Below are 24,224 nucleotides of genomic sequence, written 5' to 3'. Positions count from 1 at the left end.
GAATTGGTTCAGTGTTTTCTCTTACTGTCCTTGTAATGATTTAAAAGGCTTCAGCAGCAATACTTTAAGGCCGCCATTTTCGCTCAGATGTATTCTCAGCATGTGAAAGAAGTGAGAGCAAAAGAAATTACGAAAGTTAACACACATAAACCGAAGCCATCGGTCGCAGAAACTTCAATATACAAGCAAAGTTGAGTTAACATTGGCTCGAAGTTTCGCGGCTCTGGATATCACATTTCACTTTCCACTGATCTAAAACTGAGGTGCCCAATAGCAGCAGAGCATTGATGTCACATGGCAGAAATTGGTGGGCCATGCTTGCCAAGCCTGCTCTGCTTGTTGATGACATTTCTATGGTAGCTTCCACTAGGCGTAAGTTGGCGCACCATGTGTTTGGCATGTTGATAGTGTTGTTTCCATGGTTAGAACACCTTCCAAAGGGGCTTTCATGATAGTGGTGCTGTAGTTAAAATTGCTGTAAAATGCAATGTCGTAGTTTTTCCGCAGCACTCTCAATATAGTGCAAACATGAATCGCATATTACATTTTTAAACATTGATCGCAGTGCCGCAGACTGACATCACCTCTGTTGCTCAAAGTGCACCAGATCACTGTGTCGCGACAATGCTATCGATGCCACCCAGCAAGCTTTTTCGGTTGTTTTGCGGGCCCTTTTAAAGCTCACAGTTCTTCTTTTCTTCTTTTGGGAGTCATTGTGCAATGTCTGAATACTATTGGGTTTTTCTTGCAGGACTCTGTTACATATCTTCAAAGGCAAGACCGACCCAAGACCAGTGTTGGGGCATGCGGCACTGTGACAGTTGTCAAGACGTCAGTTCCTGTTCCCCAGCCCTGCATCGCACCTGTTGTAAGGGTGTCCAGAGAGACCACTGTGAAAACTGTGCCACGTCTGTCCATGCCCGTGAGAAAGGTGACAGGCGTTTCTTTTTTCTTTTCTTTTTTTTTTACTTGGCGTAACACATTTTCAATTCAAAAGTGAAAGTCCAGAATACCGATGTGAAACTGAATTGTATGATTGTGTGGCTGTGCAAGGCAACCAGAACTGTTGCAGTACAGTAACACAAGTGGTTCAAAATGGGTTGGTACGTGAGGAAATAACAAAAAAAAAAAGCGAAACAATGCTTAGTAGGACAAAGGGCCAAGAAAGAGAATGCACACAAAAACCAACCGTCAATGGCTGCCCATTGGATAAGTGCACAAACCATATATGGCACGATTTTGCTACACAGTGTACATCCAAAACCTTAGAAGCGGGGCGTGTGAATACCAACTAGTAAATGTCGAGCCAACTATCGAATATAATCAAGGAAGAAAGCCCAGTATCGAACAGAATATTGATTATCAGGAAATAATTGCAAAATTTAGTGCATACAAATCTTGTGCAAGAAAAGACAGTGCTGCACAGCTCGGGAGTCTCCTATCATTGGATAACAAAAATGTAACAATTAAGCTGTCAAAAATATTTGTTTATGAATAGAACGTCTGTTGAATAAAAGAATCGAGTGCTTTTCTCCCTCTGTCACTATGTTCTACTGAATACCAATGAAGTTCTCATTTTAATGGTGGACCTGTGTTTTATGACAATCTCTTATTGCATGAAGGTATTGCTTTTCAGTTTTCCTTCAAAATAGAGAAGGGCTTTCCCATAATTGTGGTATGTGGGTTATCGTAAGGCCAATCTGTGCAACAGCCTAAATAAAGCGCAGACTGCACAGTGCCGTATTTACTCGCATAATAGGCGCACTTTCTTTTTTCAGAATATCCGGCTCAAAGTTTGGGGTGCGCCTATTACGCAGGGCAATATTGACTAAATTTTTTCAACTCGCATTCCTGCACTTTAAGTTTGAACAGATGTCAGGAATATGGCTACTCTCACATAATTTACCAATAAAACCAGTATAAAAGGAAAACTAAAAGCTAACCACTTACCTTTTAATGAAAAGGCGAGAAACGTCGGCTGCACACACGTGTAAAATTTAGTAAGCTATGTCATGGATGCTCCTCTCCTTCCCCTATTCGGAGTCCGAGTCGGAGAGAACATACTCATCCCCGCCGAGTGGAAACTCATCTTCTTTGTCCAAACTCCACAACATGTCGTCTTCGCTCGCATCCAGTGTGTTGGAGATCCCGGTCTTCTTGAAACATTTCCTGACGACGTCATCAGAGATCTCTCGCCAGGCTTCCACGATCCATCCACACAACATTTCCATAGGCGGCCTCTTAATTTTGCCACCTGGTGTTAGTTGACGCTGTCCTCCAGCGATCCAGTCAGTGTACAGCCTTCAAACGTTGTTCTTAAAAGGCTTATTTAAGGACACGTCCAAAGGCTGCAGTACCGAAGTGAGGCCTCCCGGAATCATGTTAATATCCGTGCGCAGCTCTAACAACTTCTCTCGTACGCGTTCTACAAGGTGCCTGCGAAAACTGTCCAAAACGAGCATGACCGGATACAACAGGCCGTCGGGCCACCGACCCCAGATGGTCTTGATCCAGTCCACCATCAACTCCGCGAGCACGCAACCTTTCTCCTGGACCCTGATGTAGATGCCTCGAGGGAAATTTCCCTTTGGGAGCATCTTCCTCTTAAAAATAAGATAAGGTGGTAGTTCGCATCCATCTGCAGTCACTGGCAACATCACAGTGCATCTTTCTTTTTCCATGCCAGATGTTCTCATAAGCACACTTCGTGCACCTTTCTCCTCTACAGCAATATTTCTCAGCGTGTCGAAACAGAGGGGGGTCTGATCTGCATTCCCAATCTGGGACAAAATGAAGTTCTTTTGCTGCTGGAGCCATATAACAAAACGGTGAGACTCCAGTACCTTGTCCTCGTATGCCGAGGGCAAGTGCTGGCACAACGTTTGTGCGCCTTCTCAGGGTAAGTCGATGACATCGCATGAAGCGCGTTCTCCATCCGGAGCTTGCCTTGCAATCTTTCACTTCGATGCCCTGCGCTCGGGCAATTCTGCACGCCTCAGTCTACACTATGTCGAGAGACACTGCACAACCGTCCTGTCGAAGGTCCCGTATGTGTTGAACGAGTTGCTCCTCCACTTGCGAATACTTTCCAGACTTTGCACCGCGGAAGGCCCGTCGCGACTTCTTGGTGGCCTGAAATTTTTCTTGCTGACTTCGCCAGTAGCGAATGTTGGTTTCTCCGACACTGAAATGTCTGCTTGTAGCATGGTTCCCATGCTCGAGTGCATACTGTATAGCTCTCAGTTTGAATGCAGCCGTGTAGCTCCTGTACTTCCCCATTATGGAACACGCGACCACACGAACCGCACGCCGCTTGCAAAATGGTGAGATGTGGCGTTTTTTTCTTTTCTTTGCCCGTGTGGAGCATTGATGGCGATGACACTGTCGCTTGTGTCAAGTTGCCTGGCCTCCGAGAGTCACCCAGCTTTCCGAGCTGCCTTGGTCAAGGTAGCGAAAAGCTTACATCTGCACGGTGGTTTGGAGGGGAGGGTGTTATGGATAGTTGATCGAAGTACTAGTTTTTGCTCATTGATGCATTTTTTTTCTGTTTTTTTGTTTTTGCAGTTGCGTTAGGTCGTCGTGCTCGCTGGCTTTGCAGCGGTTCGGGGAGGGGGCTATCACTAGTTAACAATGGTTAATAGAAGAACTGGTTTTCGCAATGTTGTATGTGCCGTGAGTTCTCAGCAGCTGTGATGGCAGCAACACAAATGACGACTAGTAGTCAGTTCAGCAAATTCGTTAATAAGCTTGGGTTGTGGTATGTGCGTACGTTTTTTTTTTTTTCCACCCGAGATGGATTGGGGGGGAGGGCGTCGGCTTGCAATCACGTATATACGGTACTGATCACAGTGCCAACTTTGGGGTGCGCCTATTATGCGCAGAAATAAAAAAATCTGATTTTCCACGACCAAACTGGGGGTGCGCCTATTATGCGAGTGCTCCTATTATGCGAGTAAATATGGTATGTGATTCGATCACTAATCCGCAAATAGTAAAAGTCTGCAAACAGTGATTTTTGGCACTAAATAAAATACGAATCGAATAGTGTCACACAGGAATTTAATCAATATTGAATACTTTTTTGAATAGTCTTCGAATAATGAATATTCGTTATCACAATTAATATAATACTGGGATGTTTACATCCCAGTATTCTTATAGTTAGCAAGTTTGTGTTATTACATAGTACGTTATGATACATTGTTTACTAAAAGCACAAATAGAGCATTAGGAGCGAACAAGTGGTTGCTTCGCATGCACAGGGCCCTTCAGAGAGTGTGAATTGTCGCTGTACAGCCTGTGAAGTATGGCTACCTAAGTGACCTAGCTTGCTCCACTGTGTAAGTTCTCTTGTTTTATGTCTTTACTATGCCCAGTGCGATGAAAACTTACGGAATTTTGCTTCAATGCTTATTTGGCCGCAGTTGAGGCGCAAGTTGGAATCGGTTGGCACAGGACAGGGGTAATTGGAGAGCGCAGTGGACATAAAGAAGGCTGATGATGGTGATGATAATGGTGTTTTCAAATATTCGAAGCGTATTCGAAAAATATTTGCATTTACAAATAGTGACTATTCGATTCTTCATTCGAAGTTTCGAACATTTGCACGCCCCTAGCAGATAGCTATCATTAGTGCTGTGCGGGTCGACCGCAGTCGGTACCGACGATAAAGAGCAGGCAACCTTTTCATTGTTAGGTTTGGCGTGATTTGCCACTTATTTCAAAATCGGGAGGGTTGCGGCAAATTCGCATGACGACAACACCCGCTCCCCCCCCCCCCCCCCCCACGCTGATTCATTTGGTAGTATTTGCCCGATTCTAACACACCCCCTGAATAAATGCACACTCACTTTCTATGTGTCCAAAGTAGAAAACTAATGTGGAACTGACATGAAAGCTTCTAAAAAAACATAGAAATGTAATGCACACCCGAGTTTTTCACAAGAAAAATAGGCGAGGGTCTAATATGTTTTGTACACTGGCATCCAGTTTTCTAAAGTCAGTTTTGCTGCAATTCATTTGTTTTATGTGGCAATGCATACGAACACCACAAATGCTGCTTTTGGTTCAATTTTCTTGAGGGGGTTGGGCGAAGGTGCACTTTAGAATTGGGTAAATATCGTAATCAGACATTGAGAGCTACCATTGTTGCTTGAAAATCCTACAGCAGGCTGAAAATATGTTTTCGACTGGGAAATGACATTTGTTTATCACATTTACTATTCCCTAAGCTATGGCGAGACAGATGCTGCAAGCAAAGGGGTTGCTATTGGGGTCGCCATAGGGATCAGGCATGTGCGTGCTAACTGGTCAAGTTCAAATTACTTTTGCGAAAGCCAATTTTAGGATGGAAATAATGAAAGTTTGGGCTCATAGAAATGCATGTTTGCAAGCGGGGACCTTCAGTCGGAATTGAATTAAACGAAAAATCTATTTAACTGGAGTCGAATTGATGGAAGTCTACTGCTTTATGTTGTGATTCATTGTTTAGTTGTTGTATTATTGTTTTATCAATACATGTGGTTGTCTGTGTTATAAAACTGCTGTTGTGTTAGTGGGTCTATGTGCTTTAAGGATATCTATTAACCAACTATATATGATTGACTACATTGTTGGCTATTTCATACCATTGTTTGGCACCCTTTGGTCATCATGTGCCGTTGTGCCAAAAAACTTCATATATCATCACCATCAACTAGGTATATACAGCAGAACCTCATTGATACTTTCCCATTACATATGTTTTCCCTGCGTTAACATTTGCAATCGAGAACAGAAAAAATGACCCAATTGAGTTACACTCAATTTTTACCAGTTCATACATTCCTGGGAAACAAGATTTTTTGGCACCAATGTTCAGTACATCGCCAAACTGTGATCGTATGATATGTTTTCTGGCCGCTAGATGCCATGTAAACAAAAAATGTGCGAAGCTCACGCGATCCAGAACAGTACATAGCTGCTCACCCTGGCAGCTTCACCGCAACACTCGCCCGCCCGTCTCTCGCGAAGACGCTAGCGCTCCCAGTTTCTCATTTCAGTACCAGGAAATCTCTGGGGTCGTCGCACACATCATTCACTGCTATCACCGCCAATCGTATTGTGATAACCATCTTCGCCTATCCGTTTCACAGCATGTGGTGCCGTCGGAAGTGTAGTGCACGCTTTTAGCCCTTTAAGGGTCACTGACGTAAATATACAGTGCCGCGAACAAGTCCAAAATGGTTGATGCCATATATTTACAGCGCCATCTGTACGTTTAAAAAGCGCACCAATTTTTAATTTTTTTGCTTTCCTGGCATGGTGCTGCCACTATGCGGGAATACGGGGAATTTTTTCCTCGTGCCTCCCTCTCTCGGTTTTCGTTGCATGGTCTGTTTTAGAGCTAGTACTGTATTTACATGATTGTAAGTCAACTCGAATGTAAGTCGACCCCCCCATATTGCGTGACAGGAAAAAAAAACAGAATACTTCCCCCTCCCCCCCCTTTTTTTTTGAGACTCGCGAAAACTAATCGCCTCTGGTTGGCGATAAGATGAAGATTTGTAGAAGTTTGTCACATGTTTCGCTTTTTTGATGGGCACACAACCGCACAGTTTTCTTGAGTGCGCTCACCTACGCAGTTAGATTACGCCATGAACGTAAATATTGGTGTAAGAGCAGGAACATTTGAGACTTACGAAATATTCTCGTGTGTGCATTTTCTAAGCCTTGAACAATGCATACAGTGAAAGCTCGTTAATTCGAACTTCAATAATTCGAATTTATGGATAATTCGAACTGTACGATTTGGTCCGTCCAAGCTCCACAGAAATCTATGTATAAAAAAGTCCGTTAATTCGAACGCGAGAAGGTTCCCTCACGGATAATTCGAACTACGCTCACCTGGCACACGGCCAGAGAAAAGCGCCTACTGCCTACACACAAGGCTATATTGTCTCCGAAACGGAGAGAACGGCGAGAGATGGCAAAATCGGAAAAAAATCTAACCGACGCGGGGTCAGCCAGAAGGCAGTGGCGGCTGCCGCCTCTCCGTTCTACGTAATCTCCAAGACTTCTTGGCCGTTGTGAATCTCAGAGGCTTTGCAAATCTTGTACAGCTGCAAATGTTTTGCCGAGATGGCACGGCAAGCGCCAAAACACAGCGAATCAAGTACGTCGCAGCTGCGCTTGCAATCAAGAACCAACGAATCAGGGCCTTCGCCACCTTCACATGTTCAGCGTCTTTGTCTCGGCAGTCTTCATCGGTTGTGCACCTCTGTTTTCAGCTTAGGAGGTATCGGCCGTCGCGAATCATTGTGATACTGTTAAGCCTCGGCTAACGTTCGTTTCGGTGGACATCGGTGGTCTGGCACAGTCGGACCCAGAGCTTCGACTTGAAGATGGCGTGTGCCCGCGGCACACGCCATCACTTTCTGACACGCCAAATTTCTGACATGCCCTACTGCTTCCAAATCGCAGTGTACTGTTGCTCTCCTTCACTTTCGTTAGTTCGAACTTTCGTTAATTCGAACTGAATCGGCTTCCCCTTGCGGTTCGAATTAACGAGCTTTTACTGTACAACAATGCATCAAATTTTTCATTCTTATAAGTTCATTCACTTTTTTTATTGTTATTCATGAATAAACAGTACATATAAACCAACACAAAATATTTTTTTCTCACTTTACAGTCACCCTAGAAAAATTACGGTACATTTTTTTTCGAAACAGGTCTCTCTGAAGAATTTAAATCTGCAATAAAAAAAATCAAACCTGAGTGGTCGCATATGGTGAAAAAAATCTACCCTGAAAGCGTTAATAGGCGATAACCAAAGCGCGCCACTGTTCCCTGCTGCAGTTTGCGATCGTGTGCTTTTCCCGGCCACTAGATCCTGTGTGAACAAGAAAAGGCGCTATGCGCACGCAGTTGAGAACGATATATAGCCACCCGTCTCACGTGGAAGTGACGGCGCGCACAGTTTCTTATTCTGGTGCCAGCAAATCGCCACCCGGGTCATTGCATGCCGCATTCACAGCTATCGACGCCAAACCTATTGCAATAAGCATCTTCACCTTCACAGCGCTTGGTGCGTAGGCCCATTGGTAACGTACTGCATGCTTTTAGTAGGCGATAATCCAAAGGCGCCACCATTCCTTGCTGCAGGCGGCATGATGTAGGCATCACGTTTCACTTCCGCGGCACCCGGTGTCGCCCACCAGCCCAATTTCGGTTTGGTTTCATATCACCCTCTTAAAACACCACGCAAGGAAACAACAAAACGCGTCTCGGGCCATTGGAACACCACCAGCTCGACACAGGTCGGCGTCTCGTGCCGCAACAATCCGCTCGACGCTTCGCATTACATAGATGTCAACAATAGTTGAGTCTGTAAAATTTGTTTAGTTGCTTCGGATTGTACATTTTCCTGGTTAGTACGTTTTTTTCTCGTGATTTTTTTCGAGGATGTATGACTAAGATTCTACTGTATTATGCAGGTATAATGTTGTGATTCGTGGTTTGCTTGTTGGATTATTGTTTTATCATTACATGTGGCCTTGTGTGATGTCCCTTAAGACGGGTTGAAACAATGCACCAAACAGATAATTCAGTCCATGGATGAAACGGCTTGGCTTAATGGGGCTGAATCGTGCAGCAAACAGCTGAAGGTACAACTTCTGCTCGTAATGATTTGGTGCCAGTGGGCCACGTCATGCTCAGAGTCTGTATCAGTGATTTAGTTCTTTGTGTTTGTTCACCGTTGTTGATTTGCTAAGTAGTCCAAGAATGAGTGGAATGCGTCACTGTTAAACTTTCTGTCACTTAAAATGCCTGCTTTATCATTTCCCGTTTCAGCCACCTGAGCAGTCCTTAGATGCTAACAGCAGCAGCAGCAGTGGCGGCTCTGCTTCCGGAAGCAGCGGGGGCAGTGGGGGCAACAACAGTAGCCTTCTGGCTGAGTTGATGCAGGCCGCAGGCATCCTCCAAGACGAGGGCGACAGTGGGCGGCCACCCCCACTTCTGGTAGTCGGTGAAGACGCTGTGCCACCAGCCGAGGTCGAAGTGGCGATTGACACTGTGCCCTTGGACGACAATGCTGTGATACTAGACGATGGCCACCTGTGTGAGTTGATATCTCCAGCAAAGTTCCTTTCTGCTTAACCCCATCAGCTCTACAAGTCAGATGCCACTATAGCGCTGTTGGCACTCTTGTAAACATCTGCTCTAGTTGCATGGGTTTTTGGTGATCTGGGAGATTCTCAGCCCCACTTTAAGATAATGTCATGAAGCAAGTAGAAGCACATGCATGTCAAAGAGATTGGCTGATAGTTATAATAGCTTCCTACTTTATGCTTGCCACTACTAATACAGAATTCTAGCGGTCTATTTTGTTATTAGACAAACAAGTGTACTTGTTTGTCACTTGTTTGTTACTTGTTTGTGTACTTGTTTGACAAACAAGTGTAGTTATTTCATGTTTGCCGTGGGGCTGCAACCCCGCTCTATGTACTGCGGCACATTGATTTAAGCTTCTTGGTACAGATTCACAGTATGCTAACAGCGCGAGATGCAGGACAAGAAAGTAGACTACGCCCATGCCTGTTAGAATGCTATAATGCTATGTACGAAAGTGACTGCAGCTTCTAAAAAATTTGTGGTGTCGGCTTTTACACCATTAGAAATATATTCAGAGAGGACGTTTACACATAGTTACAGCACATGCTCCACGATGGACTAACTAAGCTAGCACTAAGATTGAAGTTCACAATACAAATTTCATTTCGCCTTCACTAATCGCATTTGAGGCTTCCTTCAGGAGCAGGCTTTTCGAGTTGGTGCTTGCTGCTGTGTTTGGGGCAAGACTATGGCTAGGAGCAGGCACCACTTATGCACGATTACAAGCAATTACATGCATCATTTCTTCAGAAGTTGACATTAAGCACGGGTAGCATGAGGGTCTCACTGCACTAATATGACGACTTCACTGCAGCCGAAATATGAAGACTGCATATGCGATGAGGGTAGCTATATCGGCTTGCTGATAAGTTATCTTGTTATTTGTTGTAGCGCAGTCAGAACGACATGGACATGGAAGGCACGTCAGACGGCACACAGTGCAGAATAGCCAGCTTCAGTGTCTGCTTCTTTGTATGGTTGTGACTGGCAAAAATTTCGGATCCACTTTTCTTCTACCTACTGCATCTAAAAGGTGGCCTGCAAGAACCAAAATTCCATCAAAGCCTTGCAGAAGGGTGTTTTTCAGCATGAGTTACACAGTGTGCTGTTTTTGCTTGTTGTTGCAGTGGTGGACAGTGAGGAAGTGAACTTAGGGGAGACCACCCCGGGTGTAGTTGTGGAGGAGGCCCCGTGCCTGCTTCAGGACCATGTCGTTTGCCACGAAGTGGAACTGGTCGCCCAGCCTGGACTACAGCTTGAGGTGCGAACACAAACAGCATCCTTGCTTGCAACATTCTTTAAGTGGGCAGTTAAGCAGCTGGCACATGCAACGACCTAGATATCCATTCTTACCGGGAACACAGAGTGCGCTCGGAACAAATACACTTGAACCTCACTATAACGAAATAATGGATATAACGAAGTAAAGGGAAATTGGCCATGAAATTCTCATAGAGATCTATGTATTTAAAACCTCGTTTTGATGGAATGAAATTCTCCTGCCAATGGATATAACGAACTAGATTCGTCTCTGAGGCCAAGAAAGGACCCGACCATTGCTCACTAACTACATCACTTTTTCCATAGGGTACGGCACTCATTTGGCCCGGTAGTTCGAAACTTTCGTGCCCCCATGTTGAATATGCATTCGAGCAACGCTAGTCTTTCTCACCGCCGCACGTAGCTGCGCACCTGTGCACAAGCAACGGCTCACTATTGCACTTCTCCACCGACCTCTCTCTAGCGCTTGCCAGGTAGGGTGAGCCATGCCATGCCACACTGCGTGGCTACATGTGGCGGTATGAAAGGTTGGTGCATTCACTTCTACTGCGCGACGTGCCTTGCAGGCAGGCGCAGCTGGGCATGGCCTCCGAGGTCTCCCCAGCATGACCTCGGGGATCACGCCCAGGCTGTGCATTCACTTCTCCCTCTCCCTCCGGTCATGCCCTCCGAGATTGCACTGGCACTGGTGTAATTTCGTAGGCCATGAGCCGAAGTCAGCGAGGAGGAGAGCACAGTGTCTTGCCTGTTACACTCTAAATGGGCCAAGAAATGCGTGGGGACTGTCACAGATACAAGTGCAAATAAGCTGGCTACGCTAACCTGTTTGAGCTGCAACTGTTGTATATGTGTTTGTTTATTAGCTGTTACAGGCAGGAATTTTCTTGGGTGGCAAAGAATGAGAGAGAAAGCAAAAGGGGGACTAGAGACCTTTAATATATAACGGCTGTATACCTTTTGGAGACCCAATGAAATAGAATTGTCACCACTGTAAATGCGCGAGCCGCAAATGGAGTTTGGGGATATTTTACATGCTAAGCCAGCCACATTAGAATTGGGTCACATGTTTTCAGCATTTCGAGTACTTGCATGTGTCACAGGACGAACTGTCATAGGGGTTAGTGGAAGTCTGGGCCACCATCCTGTTTGTGGTTGTTGACGAGCCATTCCAGAAATGAAGAATATCAAATGCAGAGGGCTGTTTTTTTTTTTGCTATAAAATCTGATGCGTGGTAGATTTCGATGCACACTGTTTCCTACTTTCAACTCATTAAAAACTGGTTGTACCTTGAGTTTGGGAATGCATTAGAATCGGATGAGTACTGTCAAGTGAAGTAGAAGTGTTGGGGCATTCCTTCTGCCTCTTCTGTAATTCTACTTACTGGATAATTTGATCGATTTGGCCAGTTTCGTCAGGGTCAAGTTAACAGAAGTCAACAGTATTAATGCTCAGAATTCGTACTGACAGTGAAGGGCAAAATTTCACTTATTGTTTTCATATTTGGACTTTATTGTATGATGGCTTTTTTGGCAGCAGCGGTATTGCATGCGCAACACTCTCTTCCAATTCCAGGACCGTACTCTAAAAGTCTCCATTCCTGTGTATCCAAATCCTTGAAAATCTGACCGACCTCGGCTGTTTCACCAGCCCTGAACTCGTTTACCGTAGACAGCTGCAGGCTGTTGCAGCAGACACTGGAATCTTCTCCAGGACAACAACTTCTTTGCAATGCACGCACTCTCACTGCTGGACTGGTCCTGTGTAGAAGCAGAGTTCCTTCTTGGTTGATTAAATTCTGGGGTTTTACATGCCGAAACTGCTATGTGGCACACTGTAGCGGGGGACTCCAGAGTCATTTTAACCGGCTAGAGTTCTTTAACGGGCACCTGAATTTAAGTAAACGGGCATTTTTGCATTTCGCCCCCATTGAAATGTGGCCGCAGCAGCCGAGATCGAACTCACGATTTTGAGCTCACAGCCCAACGCCATAGCTACTGCGCTACCGTGGTGGGTTTTTGGTCGATCCAGGCATGATTGGGCACGACCAGCCTCCTGTCAGCCATATTGAGTAAACCATTGACATAATAGTTCTGCGGAAACCTGCAAGGTGAAGAGAAGTGATTAATTAAGAGAAAATCAGACATCCACCAGTTCGTAGCAATTGCTGGCCGCCTCGTTAGCTCAGATGGTAGAGCGGCTGCCCTGGAAAGGCGGTGGTCCCAGGTTCAAGTCCCGGACCAAGACGAATTTTTCTTCAACTGTGAGGCTTTTCTTTCGAGGAACCCGTGGGTTTCCTTTGTAGCAATTGCTACGAACTGGTGGATGTCTGATTTTCTCTTAATTAATGAGTAAACCATGAATACAATAGAACGCAGCTGATTCTAAACCCACTAAACACACTTGACATCAGCCTTGGTTGGCCCTGTATGTATATTTACCACCAGAAATTGAAAACGAAGGGCTGCACTTGTTGATGATGATGATGGTGCATCTCGACTTGGTAATGATAGTGGTAGAGAGAGTAGGGTAGCCTTCACATACATGTACATGTGCTACGCGTGCACAAAGGTGCCCTAACCAAGTTAGGTGAGTGATGATCCATGCCAGTGGTGTAGCCAGAGATTTGTTACAGGAGAGGTTCTCCGTTCTGTTCTGTGGGAAGAGAGAGGAGAGGATTCATCAGAAAATTTTGGGGGGGTGGAGTGGGGGGGAGTTTAAAACCCCTGAAACCTCACTATGCCTATGCCACTGATCAGTGCAATACTTAGTGAGGCCCTTTCCATATTTCGCAGTATCTCCCTCAATGTTTAGCCATGTAAGGGCCATACCCTCCAAGAAACCCTCACATATGCCATCACTACTCATGGCCAGCAAGCGCTGCCACCAGGAAATGATAGCTTGACTGAAGGAGGCGCAGTAAAGCACTAGTCCATCTGAAAGGGGGCTTGGGAGAGGAGCCTGCACCTTGCTTGGCCACCTTTATCGTGAATCACGCCGACATGCATGGGCACTGCAGTAGGCGAACCAGTGTTGTACCAATGCTGTGCATTTGTATGATCATTCAGCCATGCTTAAGGAGGTTTGTTGAACCAGTAACATGACAGCATTGAAACAATGTATATTTTGACAATTGGGTCAGCTTTATTCACAACAAAGGAATGCTCACTTTAAGAGTGGGCCATCATAAGTGGCTCAACTGTAGTTAGCACACCTCGCTTTCAGCTACACATTCATACAGGGGCATGTGTTCGATTTTCAATGCATGTGGTAGGCAAAGTTTTGTTTTTCTTCATTACATGTCAAGGGTGAGGTTAAAAAGGTAGAGGAGGTGGCCTGACGAGGATGCAACAACAACAGCATGTTGATAGTGACAACAACGACTGCCTGTGTACTTAGATTTTGGTGCATGTTAAAGAACCCCAGGTGGTCGAAATTTCCAGAGTCCTCCGCTACGATGTGGCTCATAATCAGAAAGTGGTTTTGGCACATAAAACCCCACAATTTCTTTTTAACAACAACTGTGTAACAGACAGGATGGGTGGACAGACAGATCAAACCAGCAAACCAGCATTTAATTGCAGTTTCAGTAAAGCCACAAGCAACAACAAAAGAAAGGTACATGGGTGCACACAGAGCACTTCGTGTGGAGTAAGCACCAGACAAAATCCTCGACGACTGGCTTGAGAAAATGATGACAAAAGGTAATCTATCGACTATAAGTGATACCCGTGCCATACGGGTACAGAAAATGGCATTCAGTCGTTAAGGCCTTAAGTTAAGGCTTAAGGATATAAGTTAAGACATTTTTTTCAACAGAGCTGTCACACATCCAAATTTAATGACATTTGACCTGATGATGTCGATGACAGTGTCTCCTGAAGTGAGCAATGTTAGGGTATGAATTAAAAAATTAATATGCATTTACAAGTTTAAACTGTCGTAATAAACAGTGAAATATAAGACTATGTATACTATGCACGGTTAGCTTGAGTTTCTTGCTGTCTTTTAGAATAGACCATAGCAACTGTGGCCAATGTATGTCAAATCCAAAGCCCAGAAACAAAACGGCGCCTGCTGCAGCGAGACCGTCGCAATGCCGACCTGAGGAAGTTCGTTTTATCACGTGGAATCCGTAAGCACAAAGACTGCATGTGAACAGCCTGTGCATGACGAAAGACTACCGTGCAACAAATAAAACCCATCCCCAAGTGACTTTCGTCTGCTTCACAGGTTGCTAACCTCTTGTGCAGCTTTGCTAGCTGCAAAAATCCTTGTGTTCTCAAAGACTGTTTAGTATAAATGAAAAGGTTTCTTCTCGTAAAAGTGCCGATTGTACTTTAAAGTTGTATATAAATGTTTTCTAACAGGTTTAAACATTTCAAATACCTTACTTACACTGAGAAATGCATATTCTCGACACTGTGGCTTGCAAAGCTACGGCATCGAGAGTATGCATATTTCAATCGAATTAGTGCTGGCGAACGCATTAAATAACGAATGGCATTAAGTCTAATGCCATTTGATTTGCTCGTGTGTCACCACGCAAATCACATTATATAATAAGGTATTAGGAAGTTAATGCCATTTTCTGTACCCCTGTGGCACGGGTATGACTAGACCACGTAGAATGCTTGGTGTGTCCATGTGCCTCTTGTTTTTTATCCTGTGGCATTGGCACTACCTTTCATCTTGATATTATTCACAGCCGAAGAAAATAATTTTGCGCATAATTTGATGTTCTTTTTTTCAGTTAATTCTTTGTGTTGTTGTCTCGCTGTTTGCTACAGTGTCTTACACCACCTGTTGGCTTCATTCCAGGTCGTTTCAACATCACCTTCAACAGAAAGTAATCGTGCTGAAACTTCCCAGAATGGTCAAACTACAACCAAAGAACCAGCAAGCCAGAAAGTTTTGCCAAGTGAGTGTTTACTAGCAAAAAGCCTGTTTTTCCTAATGTGCCTGTAAAATGCTCCCAAGGGGTGCAGAGTTGTGCCTACCTTTCGCCGCTCGTGCTGCTACTAGCCGAGTGACATCATGTGGTCTAAAATGACATCAAAGGTTCTGCCACTCTGCAGAGAAGCCAATCTCATAGACACAACACCGACTTTTCGTTACCGTCAATGCCATCAAGATTTCAATCCGCTGCTTTTGAAACACGCATGACATGACATGATTGACACGTGATGTCATGTACTGTCCAACCCACTTATAATGATACTGATTTTAACAATATATAAGTTAAAACAATGAGAAGCTGCTGCACCGTCATTATCTGTATGCTTTCCATGGTGAAATAACCCGCTTAGTACAGTGCCCCATGCCACAATATCAGTAATAACGATGAAGTCTGGCTGCTGGTTGTCCGTGCCAAAAGGTAATGAAATGTGAAATCCTTGAAAAGACAAAAGAAAAAGAGAAATTAGAGCCGCTGCACGATGGCCCACCACTCCAACGGCCTCCATGCGCTCATTTCCCAACCTTGCACGCATCTCTCCCATCACCCTTCCACCCTTCTGAACACAAATAGGCTGCGCCCATAACTCTATGCCACGCCACCCACTGAAACATGGATTGACCACACCAACTGCACTGCTCCCAGGTTGCTCTCTGGCCTCTCATTCTGCGCAATTAGGCCAACAGATTCAGTCACTTGTGCTCATCTTTGTTGGTTGCATCGAAGTCGATCCTGGCCACATGGTTTCTCAGCCTCGCTTGACATCGCCAAAACGGAAGATGGCTGAACCCCCCGCTGATCATCAGCAGTGCACTACGTTGCCGGTGAAAATAAAGCACATTGCTATAGATTTGGAAATGAAGTGCTTCAAATCAATGAGGCAATCATTGTGAACATACTTGCATCGGATAGCAACGGTGATGACAGCAGTGGCAACGCAGTAGGGCAGGCTGCTTCAACGTTGTCTTCGCAGGAAGCCGTGCAGATAGTTCAATCCCTTTGGAGCTTCGTTTTCACAAGCACCTGGATGCTTTGGAGAAGGAGAAGCTTCGCCCGAAGCAAGCACAGCTGACAAACATGGGGTTTTCTTGTGCAAACCAGTGCGAAGTACGTGGAGAGATGCCTGCAGTGATCTCGCCCTAGCATTTCTTCTGGATCTCTCAAGCTGACAGGCTCCTGCGGCAACCCTCTCGCATTTTATAAAAGGCCCCTTTTGAGGTAACTAAAGCGATGCCTCGGCAGAGCTCGCATATTGCTTGCCGTCCCCGATCCCTCTTTGCAGTTGTTATAGCAGTGCCATTCTTGAATGCCGACAGCCACAGCTTGTTATACGCAATCAGAGCATGCAGGAAGCAGAATTAAGCTGTTAAATGAGATAACACAATTAGCAGCCAGATGGAGGAAGGTGATGGGGAGGGGCACTGGCTGCCCCACCATTACAGTTTTTTTAGGATAGCTCTGCCATCCCCAAATTTTGTTGTTGAATTCATATATTGCCAACGTTTATGAGATGCTTGTTGCATACGGCAGGTACTACCATGATATCCTAACTGGATTCTTATGTGCTAGGCTTCTGCATTTATGGTTTTATTACTCACGTGAGTTACCGCTGCAGAGTGCAGATCTGTGCATGAAAAACCCACAGTGGGCTGCTCTGAGCTCCTTCAGCTGACACTGTAGCGTTACCCTTGAGAAATATATTGTCTAGGAAATGAGCTCTTTGAATAAATTTTCGTGAACGAAGACGCCATAAAAAAAAAATTTCACAGTACCGCCCTAAAGGTGAAGCACCAATTGCGATAGCAAATTAGTAGATAGCTGTACGAAGTAAAGATAGTAGTTTTATCGGCCGCATAAACTATTAAACATTTGCTTACTAACTGAATTAACAATGATAGAATGTGTAAGCATGACTCAACGAGGACGTAGAAAGAAACAGACACACAGAGACAGCTCTTTATGTGTCTGCTTCTTTCTACATCCTTGTTCAGTCATGCTTACACATTCTATTATGGATTCAAACCAACTAGCCAGCAAACATGTTTTAACTAAATTAACTGACACAGTGTCATTTGTGCACAGGTAAACATGAACACATCTCGCTCGATGAGTGCGGAAACTCACCGTAAAAATTCTGGAGGGAAGAATCGTGGCAGCAGCAAGCGAATTGACCTTCATGTATTTTGCGCTTCAACGCGAACGAAACGTCGCAAGCACAGCGCATACGACGCTATCAGCACTACGCGCATTTTGCAAACATTGCAGATCGCTTTCGAGACACACGAGCGCCGGCAACACTTACCTATGGCATCCATTAAAGGCATCTATTACGGCATCCGCGATTCACGTGGCTAACGCCATAGTAAATGCCATGATTGCCTCCACTCTGTAAGGAGCAGCGGGTGAGGACGTCATTGAGGCACCCTAGCAGCCGCCGGAGATGAACGGCCCTCCTCCCTCGCCTATCCCACTGCCTCGTGCGACAGGGGAGGGCACGCATCTGGACTGCGTTTCTCACTTGTGCACACGAGATTGAACCGTGTTTGCCGGCTCACCCTCACACGCTGGAATGTGTGAGGATGACGGCAGAAATGCTCCTGGAGTGTCCGTATGATTGCTGTCACAATAAAATATTTGAGACGACCGTGATAAGTATACAAGCATAGCGAATGAGAGTGCACATATAGAAACACTGCAGAAGGCACCCGGACACCGCCCGAACTGCAGCAGATGACAGGTGCGAGTCCGTGCCCTGACGTCAAGCGAGCAGCGCTCACAGCGTCCCTGTAGGTCGTTCTTGGGGCTAATAAGAATGGAATTTTCATGCCACTTGTGGGGTTCTCCTCCCTGCTCTTGGGACAAAGGAACGACAATACAGTCATACGAACAATCACAAGGGCATTTATTGCACCTTTCATAGATCAATGCCTGCTAGCCGAGTTGCTATCCACAAAACATGCCGATGGGCACGCGACAAATCTAGAAGTCCGACTCACCGCGACCGGATAGCGAGCGAATATGTTCGCCCCATGCTGGATCCCAACGCCTGGTCGTTCGCGCGTACGGTCACGCGAACGGTGGCGTGCTCGAAGGCGGCCACGCGAGACGGTCTCGCAGAAGCATTGACCGGCGCACGCGCGGCACGGCACGTCCGTACCGCTTGCTGTCCCGAATCCAAGAGCAAGCGCCTTGTCTCTCGGCGCCGGAGTAAAGGCACGTTCACACCGAAGGCGGAGCGGACAAGCGGATCCGGCCAAGCGGCCGCGGATTTTCCGCTTTGCGGTAAATACGCGGCCGCTTGGCCGGATCGCGCTCGGACCGATTTTTTCCGCGCGGATAAGTTGGCCGCTCTGGCCGCAGCCAATCAGAACCCGACACTGCGGAAGCACTGGTGAATAAATGTAAACGAATGTCTCTCTCTGGGATTTTCGCTTCTGTTATTCAAAAGCGTCAAAACGGCAAGTTGGGCCAGTTGGTTGGGATTCATAGTAAGGTTTGTTACAATGCAACACAAGACGAGGACAAAAGGAGGTATAAAACGACGACACGGCGCCGTGTCGTCGCTTTATACCTTCTTTTGTCCTTGTCTTGTGTTGCGCTGTAACAAATCTTGAAAATCGACTAGACAAGTGGCGAGTAAAATGCCAACGATCTCGTCTTATTCGTCTGAGCTCATTTTGCAGAAGTAGATAGCGGACGGGAGCGCACCGACCCACGAAGAAAAAAAATATTGAAAGTGCGCGCACAAACCCAAAGTGCCGCGAGATGGCGGCAAGTCCTTGAAATTGCTAAAGAAATTGCGAGATGCCCCGCCTTCCGGCGGCGCGGATAGCCAGACAACGCGGCCGGTCTGAACAGGCGCGGGCACTCGCCACCTCGCCGCTTTGAAAATCCGCTTGTCCGCTTAGACGCTCCGCTTTCGGTGTGAATGTGCCTTAACCCCGCCTGTCGGCGGCGTTAGCAGCGCAACACCCGCGCCATCTCTCGTACTGCGCCTCAACCACTCCGGCCGCAGCGGGCGCCAGGCCACGCGGCGAAGCCGGATTACAGGAGTCGCGCATCCCGACACACTTGAATATCATTGTAAGTGGGTTCGACTGTATTCCATGACGTGACATGTCGTGACATAACCACATATGCCATGACATGCGTCACGTGGCATGAATGACAAGAAATGTAATGAGATCACATGACACATGTGACATGACAAGAATGACATATGTTCCCTGTTTTCCTGAGCGCATGTTTGTTTATGCTTTTCTGATTTTTCACTGTGTTATGCAATATGATCACTTTATTGGGTTCTTTTTAACCCCCTGTGTAATGCCCGTAAAGGACCCTTAGGCTATGTGAATTGAAAAAAAAGTTAAATGTATGACATGCATGCATGACAAAACAATGATAGACATGCATGACCGCGAGCACATACTTAGTGGCCCAAACTAGCAATGCATATCATGATTAAATCCAGTTAACGGTGGTTTAGTTGAAGAAACAGTATCATGAGGGTGTAAGAGGATAAATAGACAGACTTAATGTGCCTAAAGTAGGCAGCAAATGCAGCATGGCAGCTGCGTTTCTAGACTACTACTAGATGGTGTTCCAAGTTCGGCTCCTGCGCGCATGATGAGTTGTTTTACCTGATAGCATTAGAACAAGATGGCAGATGTACATGCAACTCTGCTTCCTTTGGGAGCATATACAGGGACACTATTCTTGCCAAGTTTCTCTTTTTTCATTCAACGTCGTTATTATGTGAAATTTTTGCCTTTGTTATGCACATCAAATCCTTGTGATAATCGATGCAGGGGTCACCAAATGTGCTTTTTAACTGTTTTGGAGGTAACTGGTGCTATGATGCACACTGAAGTGAAAATTAATGCAAGCTATGGTATATAATGACAGGTGATCGCAAGTGATTTTTGTTGACTGCAGACCTTGTAGCTTCTCTCAAGAAGTCATTTTGTTGCTGGCCAAAAAAAGAAGTTAGTCAGGTAGCACTTCAAATTTGCGAATGTAACCACATCCAGAACATGATGGAAGCTAAAGAAGGGTGCATAAAACATTTATGCACAGTTCAGCCTCATTAATGTTTCTGCTTCTTTACAACTGCCTTTTGTGCCATGGTACTACATGAAGGAACAAGGGCTATTCTGCTCTGTTTATAACCATCAGTAAAGAAGGTATTGAGCAAAATAACAAGGGTCTTGTGCAAGGCACCAAGAGTGGTGAATTGAAGCATCAGAGCTTTGAAGCATAAACAGAATGTGGGTGGTATGGACACCAAGTGTGACAAAGACAGGTTTTCGTTGCAGAAATAAAGTAGCATGGATGTTGGACTGAAGGGGTCACTCTTTCAATGCTTTCTTCTGCTGTGTTCAGGTACATCGTCCTCAGCTGAACAACCAAAACTAAAAAGTGCAAACAGTGGCGGCACGTCGCCAACGCCAGCACCTGAAAACAGATTTGACAGGCCTCACAGCCCTCACAGGAAACGGCCGGGCTCTGGTGAGTGGAACAGCGTTGGCGATGGCAACGAAACCAGTATTCTTGAAGCAAGGGACGCGCATGCGCGGACATGACTCAATCATGTTCGGATGCTTGGCTGCCATCTGAAGTGCCACTAACAAGTCTGCGTAGATGGGACAGAGATTATTCTGTTTTTTGCTGCACTTTTCTCACCGAGTCGCACATTATGCACTGCCCTAGATGTGCAAAAACCATCATCACATGTCGCTGCAACATGCATGACATTTCAAATGGTCAAACAAATAAGATGGCAGCCATGACGTGTTTCCGGCACATACATGATCGCTTCTGGGCCTTGTTTAGTTTTGTAAACAAAAATTGTGGTTCCCATGCAAGTATTATGCATGGTATTTTATGCAATTTAAGTGCAAAGCAAAGACATTTGAGCACTTTTTGAAGTTTGGTAGCTTTGTGCGAGTAGGTAATATGCAGGGTTACATTCCAGCAAATTTTGTTGCAAGATTGCAGTTCAGTAACATTTTGTTGTCGAGAGGCATGAAATGCATTGAATCCTTATGGATGTTTGCCGAGAACACGAATACATTTCGTTGCCGTGGAACTTAGTTATCACGGGTTTAGGCTGCACCTCAAACTCGGGTATGATTATGGGCGTGGTATGGTGGGCCTTTTTCTGCATGACTACAGCAGCGTAGCTTTATGTGCTGTTGTCTTTGACCGAGCTTACGGGGGCTCCAGTGTCCAGGAGACACCAACTGGGGCAGCCTTTTACAGAAACTTTATTACACACTCCTTCTCAGGCAAGAGTTGGTGAGCAGCTCTCGAACTAGTGTAGCTGTTGCTGGGTGCTCGGGCGCATGAAATCGGAAGCTTTCTTCATGAGTGTACAGTGGCTAAGCTCTGTGTTCCATGCTTACAGGAGCTGCATGCTGCGATCCCGCAGTATTTCCAATACTCGGTGGTCAAGTCTTGACGCCTGCCACAAGCGCCACTAAGTGAATGCCCCTAGGGGTGCATCGCCACAGTAACACCAGCCGTGCTGCAGCCGTATCTCCATAGCAGTAGTGCAGTAGAAATGATAAAAAATGAAGGGACAACTGCTAGGATGTGGCAGGGTCAAGATTCGGTTGTTGATAACTGTTTGCAAAAGGTGAATTCTAAATGTTTTGTTGAAAAAAAAGTTTGTTAGGGGGTGGTTCTTAGCATCATAGACATCCTACACCTTTCATAATAGCTGCTGTGGGCCCCTTTTAAAGTGAATAGCTTTCTTTGGCTCTTTTCCCCGTTTTCGTGGTGGGAGGCTAAACTTTCTCCTCTGGTAGAATAAGGAGAGGGTAGCACCGTATGGAGAAACAGAGGGGTGCCATAGAGGCTGAGCCAGCAGACAGAAATTAGGTCAGTTGAGGAGAGGGAAAGGTGCCATTTTCTCCGGATCTTGCTGGTTAGTAGGAGAGGTGCCGGCATTGCGCCATAATTTAGTGAACCTTGTAGGTCAGCAAAGCAGTGACCCAGCATGATGCTGCAATGACTGTAGCAGAAAATGAACAGAAATTGGAAAGGCGTGAATGCGTGAGGCTTGGGGTCAATGGGACGCCGCCATTATTGCCAAGGAAGAAGAACAAACATGCCAATACACACAGGGCCTCGGCAATGACATGTAGACGCCATGGTCGTAGACAAATGGGAAGAAACATTGTGCTAACGACTTTCACAGATAATTCAGCACATTAAGAATGATATTCGCTTACTTTGACGGACATCTTTGATGGTTTCTGTATAATATTTTAAGGCTTTTATGTTGTCCTGAAATTGGAAATGTGATGTATCATGTGTAATAACAGAGGTATTGCTGGGTTTGTCTCACTGACATGCAAGTGACTTGGGACTGTTATGCCATGAACATATTATAATTGAAATGCACAGCTTTGGTCAGCAAAGCCATGTTAGTGGGAGAGACCTTGAAATTGCGGAGTACTTGTGGAGTGTGTTGGCTTTGTGAAACCAGTTCAATTTACAGTAGGGATAATGTCTTGTTGATTACACTATGCAAGAAACAGTGCCCAGTTATGATCCAGTTTCTCTCTTTTTACACAAATCTCTTGTGCTCCAGTCAACCTACGTGAATCATGGTAGTTCCGTGAAAATTTCTGACAAGAGAGTTGACAAAGTAATTCCACTTTGTTACTCTTAAAGGGGTCTGAAACACTTTTTAAACATAGTGAGAAAACATTGCTGATCTTTAGAAAAGACTCCTGTGTACATGTAAGCCAGATGTTATTGCACTGCATACAGCTGGGAATTTACAATCTCGTGTCAAAAACTGAAAAATCACTAGCTCTCGCCTTTGCAATATCGTCATCACAAGCAGCGAAGCCTGCCAGAGAGTATTGACTGATTTGAAGATTGTGATAACATTCTCAGTAATACTATTATTGCTAATTTTGAGATAAATAAATGAAAAATGTAGATCTACACTCAAAAAGACAGAAAAAGCTTTTCATCTTTCCACTGCCAGTCTACACATGACAGCTGCACATAGTTGCATGGCCTTCGGGATAGCAGCGGCATGCTGTGTAGAGTAGATGCTGCGGCCTCCATGGGATGCCGCGACAAGCCCTTTCACCGGTGAGGAACTCAGCTTTTGGGCAGAGCCTTGCCCCCTTGCCATGTCCCTGTGTAGATTCCAGCATACTAGTGGAGACGAAAGAAGAGAGAAAGCATCTCATTGGTGCAGTAGCTACGTATAACTTCTATATGATACATGAGGTAACTACCTTTAATAGTGAGGCCATTCTATGATTAGAAAAGTGTTTTAGGACCCCTTTAAGCTTGGTGGAAGCAATGTTTTTTTCTTCGTTTCGCTTCAGTGTATGCTAAAACTATATATATATTGTACTAACCAGCAACCTTCCAGTGCTTTTGCACATCTTTGTCTGCTGTGTTCAGCATGGAAGAGTTAAATGGTTAAGGTTTGTGGCATTTGCTATTGGTTCTGGTGTAAGCAGTTCATTTTCACCATGCTCTTACAGATGATGGGAAGGACGTTCCCGGTGCCAGCAATGGTGTTGTGGCTTGTGGAGTTGCTGAACGGCTGGGTCTGATGGTAGAGTACAGTTCTTGTATTTACATTTGCGTGATCTGTTTCATCACTTCTATCATGCTGCAATTCTTGTACACTACTATGAGTTATCACTTAGACATTCTGCCAAAAACAGCATAACAGCATTATGTGAAGTATTGCTATGTAGTAACGGATTCAGCGCATAGATAGAAGTACAGCAGGAGGTTATTTAAGGGGCCCTAAAACTTGGTAATTGATATGTTTGCGATTCAAGCAATAATTAA

The 24,224-nt window shown here is 45.3% G+C and overlaps 1 protein-coding gene across 4 annotated transcripts in view; it reads left to right on the top strand.

Moving 5' to 3' along the window:
* Positions 1-24,224, top strand: part of LOC142572842 (uncharacterized) — a 114,005-nt gene that overhangs the window by 67,112 nt on the left and 22,669 nt on the right. For all 4 annotated transcript variants that reach the window (XM_075682237.1, XM_075682235.1, XM_075682234.1 and 1 more), the window contains exons 12-17: positions 752-931; positions 8,836-9,103; positions 10,284-10,417; positions 15,257-15,356; positions 20,775-20,900; positions 23,909-23,982. In XM_075682237.1, coding sequence (XP_075538352.1) covers positions 752-931; positions 8,836-9,103; positions 10,284-10,417; positions 15,257-15,356; positions 20,775-20,900; positions 23,909-23,982 — 882 coding nt within the window. The remainder of the gene's footprint in view (positions 1-751; positions 932-8,835; positions 9,104-10,283; positions 10,418-15,256; positions 15,357-20,774; positions 20,901-23,908; positions 23,983-24,224) is intronic.

The sequence above is a fragment of the Dermacentor variabilis genome, chromosome 2 (genome assembly GCF_050947875.1).
Source record: "Dermacentor variabilis isolate Ectoservices chromosome 2, ASM5094787v1, whole genome shotgun sequence".
Lineage (NCBI taxonomy): Eukaryota > Metazoa > Arthropoda > Arachnida > Ixodida > Ixodidae > Dermacentor > Dermacentor variabilis.
The sequence above is the reverse complement of the archived record's forward strand: the minus strand, read 5'-3'. Positions and strand labels throughout refer to the sequence as shown.